This window comes from Ips typographus, linkage group LG10, assembly GCF_016097725.1.
Source record: "Ips typographus isolate SLU linkage group LG10, UJ_Ityp_2.0, whole genome shotgun sequence".
Classification (NCBI taxonomy): domain Eukaryota; kingdom Metazoa; phylum Arthropoda; class Insecta; order Coleoptera; family Curculionidae; genus Ips; species Ips typographus.
The window spans coordinates 7621692-7627720 of record NC_138431.1 but is presented as its reverse complement, the minus strand read 5'-3'; the positions used below and the strand labels follow the sequence as shown (position 1 = coordinate 7627720).

The 6029-nt window shown below is 36.1% G+C and overlaps 1 protein-coding gene across 1 annotated transcript; it reads left to right on the top strand.

The window, feature by feature from the left end:
* The first annotated feature begins 4104 nt into the window (after nucleotides 1-4104).
* Nucleotides 4105-4980, top strand: LOC145734597 (uncharacterized). The gene is made up of 3 exons (XM_081988067.1): nucleotides 4105-4265; nucleotides 4489-4754; nucleotides 4806-4980. The coding sequence occupies exons 1-3, from the start codon at nucleotides 4263-4265 to the stop codon at nucleotides 4921-4923; spliced, it is 387 nt and encodes a 128-aa protein (XP_081844193.1). The 5' UTR covers nucleotides 4105-4262; the 3' UTR covers nucleotides 4924-4980.
* Nucleotides 4981-6029: the final 1049 nt, after the last annotated feature.

Below are 6029 nucleotides of genomic sequence, written 5' to 3'. Positions count from 1 at the left end.
CCAGTCCGCCATTTTGAATTTCCTGTCAAAATATTGACTTGCACCTCATTTTAAAGGAAATTTCACGTAGTTTCAAGAAATGACAGACAAAATGACGTTCCAGTCCGCCATTTTGAATTTCCTGTCAAAATATTGACTTGCACCTCATTTTAAAGGAAATTTCACGTAGTTTCAAGAAATGACAGACAAAATGACGTTCCAAGCCGCCATTTTGAATTTTTTGTCAAAATACAGACTTGCACCTCATTTTAAAGGAAATTTCACGTAGTTTCAAGAAATGACAGACAAAATGGCGTTCCAGGTCGCCATTTTGATTTTTCTGTCAAAATATTGACTTACACCTCATTTTAAAGGAAATTTCACGTAGTTTCAAGAAATGACAGACAAAATGGCGTTTCAGACCGCCATTTTGAATTTTCTGTCAAAATATTGACTTGCACCTCATTTTAAAGGAAATTTCACGTAGTTTCAAGAAATGACAGATAAAATGGCGTTCCATTAGAAAAAGGATAAAAAATACTACAAAATGAGCCAAAACTGGCCTCTCTACCTCTTCACGTTACCGAGATAATGAATTTCAAAAAGTAGCAAAAAAGACCCTCATAACCCCCAATTTTTAAACTTTTTTGAAAAATGAAAATTTTGCACCTAATTTAAAAACAGATGCTGTAAAATGTCTGGTTCACACCAGAAACATAACCTAACTAACATCACACGTAAAAAGAAAACTCCGGTAATTACCCTTAGAAAAGGGTGGCCCTTCGTCGGGAGGGTAAATTGTGCAACGTGTCTACTTGGGTCGCGCTCTCGAGGGCCCTACACACGTCCTGGGGCCCTTAGAGCGCGATAGTTGGTTTATTCCGAGCCACAAAGAAACACTTGTGGCCGTGCGAAAAATCGCCACGAGTGCCCCACTCGCACTTTTCGCTGACTAAGGGGGCCCTTTATGTGTTGGTTAACACTGTTCTGGACTGGATAATAAGGACCGGGGGGCGACCAAACAATTAAATTGTCTATTTAGGGGATAGATATCTATCAAATGTTGTGGTTTTTAAGTAATTTTGTACCAAAATTACAGAGTAACCTTACTTAACAACCAGCTGTTTGATCTCTTTTCAGTGTTGCCAAATGAGAATACAAATTAATTAAATCAATTCTTGACAGTTTGGATGAAACAAAAGTGGGAAAAGCTGTAAAGGGTGAGAGGAGGGAGAAATATAGGGTGGTTTTACTCCAGGCCCTCAAAATGAAGAGAGGTTCGTCCTAATTCGTTAATCCATCGATTGATGGCGTCCGACCGAGCGTACTGATTAGATTAGTTAGCGAAACTGTGTCCTGCGGCGCTGCTGATCAACAATCGTCGTTCACTTGTTCTGCCTTCCAATTATTTGCACTTTTGGGATTTTGCGGCGTTTGTGTACTTTTAGTTTGCTGTAACAGTCAAATCCACTAAAACCAAGTCGGAACAGCCAGTTTTAGAGAGGTTATTTGTTAGCTTGAGTTTACATTCCCCCATGTTTGATTCACTACAACTCTCATGCACCCCCTGTATAGTAACGGCACTGACAGACTGTAAAACTGTCATGGATGAGTTTAGCAGTTCATTACCAACATTTTTGTTTTCTTTCAAATTTTTCGTAACTTTCACCGTTTCTGAGTTATTTAGCAAAACTGGTTTGATGACACACATTTTCAAATCAGCTGTCATTATGGTTTGAAATTTGAGCACCCTGTAACTCGGTTATTTTTGAAAGTTCAGTGAGGTTAAACCACTCAAATTAACAGTTTTGAGATCCTCTTTCTAGTGGTGTAAAACAAAAAATTGTATCTAAAAAATTGTGTACAGGGTGACCAAAAACAATGAATGACTAAATTTTCATGCATACCCTGTATACTGGAAGCAAAAACGGTCGTGCAAACTTACTGTGCTCGGTTAAGAAATTAATTAGAAACATTTTTGGTCTCTCGCAATTTTTGTGTAACTTTTACCGTTTTCGAGTTATCTAGGACAAACTGGTTTGGTGCAACAAATGATTAAATCAGTTGTGGTGTGAAATTTGAACACGGTTTAAAAGACAGTCAGGGACAAAATCGCCTGTAAAACCCATTTTGAGTAAGAAAATTACTGCTTTAAACACATTTTTGGAATCCTCATTAAATTTCCGATCAGGTAACCTGAAAAAATAGTACAATATTTAGTACAGTCAGGGAGAAAAGCGGTGTCAAAATTTGAACTGCCAGAAACACAGTTTGAAAAGACAGTCAGGGACAAAATCGCCTGTAAAACCCATTTTGAGTAAGAAAGTTACTGTTTCAAGCACATTTTTGAAATCCCCATTAAATTCCTTGTTAAATAACCTAAAAATACACTACAATATTTGGTACAGTCAGCGAGAAAAGCGGTGTCAGACTTTGAACTGCCAGACACACAGTTTGAAAGGACAGTTAAGGACAAAATTGCCTGTAAAACCCACTTGGAGTAAGAAAATTACTGTTTTAAGCGCACATTTTTGGAACCCTCATTAAATTTCCTATCAAATAACCTGAAAAAACAGTACAAAATTTAGTACAGTCACGGAGAAAAGCGGTGTCAAAATTTGAACTGCCAGAAACACAGTTTGAAAAGACAGTCAGGGACAAAATCGCCTGTAAAACCCATTTCAAGTAAGAAAATGACTGTTTTAAGCACATTTTTGGAATCCTCATTAAATTTCCTATCAGATAACCTGAAGAAACAGTACAAAATTTAGTACAGTCAGAGAGAAAAGCGGTGTCAAAATTTGAACTGCCAGAAACACAGTTTGAAAAGAGAGTCAGGGTTAAAATCGCCTGTAAAACCCATTTTGAGTAAGAAAATGACTGTTTTAAGCACATTTTTGGAATCCTCATTAAATTTTCTATCAAATAACCTGAAAAAACAGTACAAAATTTAGTACAGTCACGGAGAAAAGCGGTGTCAAAATTTGAACTGCCAGAAACACAGTTTGAAAAGACAGTCAGGGATAAAATCGCCTGTAAAATCCATTTTAAATAAGAAAATGACTGTTTTAAGCACATTTTTGGAATCCTCATTAAATTTCCTATCAGATAACCTGAAAAAACAGTACAAAATTTGGTACAGTCACGGAGAAAAGCGGTGTCAAAATTTGAACTGTCAGAAACACAGTTTCAAAAGACAGTCAGGGATAAAATCGCCTGTAAAATCCATTTTAAATAAGAAAATGACTGTTTTAAGCACATTTTTGGAATCCTCATTAAATTTCCTATCAGATAACCTGAAAAAACAGTACAAAATTTGGTACAGTCACGGAGAAAAGCGGTGTCAAAATTTGAACTGTCAGAAACACAGTTTCAAAAGACAGTCAGGGACAAAATCGCCTGTAAAATCCATTTTAAGTAAGAAAATGACTGTTTTAAGCACATTTTTGGAATTCTCATTAAATTTCCTATCAGATAAACCTGAAAAAACAGTACAAAATTTGGTACAGTCACGGAGAAAAGCGGTGTCAAAATTTGAATTTCCTGGTAAAGTAAAATATTTGCTTTACCAACAAGTTTCACCTGAAAAATGATGGAAACACGTGACTTAACACCATTTTCAAGACCGTGAGAGTAAATGTGTCACGTGACTGACTGACATTTAATTAACAGTTCTTTTGAGACAAGGGGAACACTAAACATCACGTGACCTTAAAGAACTCAATTTCGACCAATAATCAGTTTCATTAGATTGCCACAAATCTCCATTATCTTAACTAGGACACCCTGTATATTTTAGGTTTTAAGAATCCGCTTGTCAGGATATACTACCATGTGCAACACTACTAAGTAGAACACGTCACGTGACCTGAAATAATTCAATTAGAATTGGTTATCAAACTAAAAGTGCACATTTCAGTGATTGTCAAAATTTAATTATTATCTCGATTTCAGTTTGCGAAACCCTTTTTTAAGGTTGGGGTAGACATTTTTAGGCTTTCTGGTATTAGTACCATTAAGCAAGGCACAATTTTTAAACCGAATTGTTTTTAATTGCACTTTAAAATGAAAACATTTAACTGAACTAACAACAATAACAGCAAAGTTTACACTAAAATGTGATCGATAAATTAATTTTGCTCGTGGTAACCTTATGATCAAGAGATGCACTTTGCGAAACCCCTTTTGATAACTCACATTTAAGTAAATATTTAGCCAGTACTGTTACCTATACAGACAAAATTAGCGGTTAGTAGTGTAGTGGAGTTTATAGTGAATCAATCATGGTAAGTACACCCAATTAGGAACTAAATCTCCGTCAAAGGTTTTAATAAAGTGGCGTGTCCAAAAACCAACCCCCGAGACAATAAAAGCTCAAACGACCGCTTAGAAACTAAATAAGACGTCATTTCTCTTCTAGTGTCCCCTTATCTAGCCCTTAATAAATTTCCCTTAATGGACACGCCTTATCGGAATTTAACTATTTAACCCCACGGTATTTTTTTTAAGGTGAAACTCGCCCTTATACTGTCAACTTTACTGCTGGGAACCCAATCGGTAATTGTGGATCTACACGGCAATTTAGTGGGCAGTTCCGAGGCCAAACATCCACCCTCGACATGTTGCATTGTTCCCAGTTGTAATCGACCAAACGAATGCTACCAAATGGTCAGTTGTGGGTACTTGTGCGGTACCGGAAGGTACCCTCCGGCAGATGGCAGTCGGCACACCCCCGGCTACCAGCTGAAAGACAGTTATTTATCTAATGAGTGCAGGTGTGGACTTAAACTATTTTCAATTTAATTTAAGAAAAATTGTTTTTCTAGATTTGGGGAATGCAGGACGTTTTGGGTGACTTGCAAACACTGCAAACACCCTTCAGAACGGGATTTTAGTATTCATTTTATTCGCAACGACTGCCATAATTGCTATTTACGTACGTGATTCATTTATGTGATAAATATTTATTGTACAAAATAATAAACATTTTAATGGTCAAAATTAGTAACAATCCTGACCTTTCCAAGTTTACTGATAATTACAGCTACAACAGCAAAAACGTTGTTATCTTCCACAGAAAAATGCATTGTAAAGTGTAGTCACAAAATTTCATAATCTTAAATGTTGAAAATTGAACAATTTTTTAAGGTCTTTTGGTATGAATAATATGCTCTTTGTTGTGCATTGTGCAAAAATGGCCAAAATTGCACTTTTAATATACAGTGTGATTGATGAAAGACAGTATTCCAGGTTTGTGACAATGTCACGTCATTTTCCAATACAAATTGGTTTCTCAACGATTTTTGTTCCTCCCTAAAGCTAAACCGGGTCTGATGGAGTAGAAGTCGTTCCGTTCCACGTATACGGGGGCCCCCAATCAATATTCCAGTCAGCTAATTCTCCAGCAGCAGCACAGAGAGATTCAACATGTGGGCCATATTAGAAAATGTCTCCGTGTGACGTGCTTTTCGCCATATTACCCGAAAAATTCCAATAATGGCGTTGGGAAATTGGTTGTATTTATTTTCCCACTCTAGTCGGACAAGCACTCATCGTTACTGCAGAGAAAACAAATGAAAAACCATTTCGAAACGTGAACAATCGACAACTTGTATTTGTTTTGTTACTGTCATTTTCTTGTGTTAAGTGTTCCAATGTTGCCAAGTCAAAATATTTAATGGCAGTAGAATAATCGGTCAAAAAACGGTAGATCAAAACAAACTCATTCATTTTACATTTAATAGTTGTCAGAAAATTATTACCATACTTCAAAATAACAGATTTTTCATTAATAATTGTTAAATCACGTGGTTTTAAAGGATAATTTACCTAAACAGTCACGTGACCATTGTCAAAATCATAAATTTTAAAAAACACTCTTTATATCGAATACTAAAAGAAAACGTTTCTATAACCTGATTTTTGCTATTTTCTAGCATAGTTTGACAGTTTTGACGTTAGTGACAGTTCTCACATGATTGTAGACTACTATTTAGCTGGACGGTCACGTGACAATTGTCAAAACAACAGATTTTTTATTTATTTTTATT

Coding starts and splice junctions, on each gene's coding strand:
- LOC145734597 (XM_081988067.1), top strand. Junction 4,755..4,805: donor TATTTATCTAATGAGTGCAG/GTGTGGACTTAA, acceptor TTGTTTTTCTAG/ATTTGGGGAATGCAGGACGT.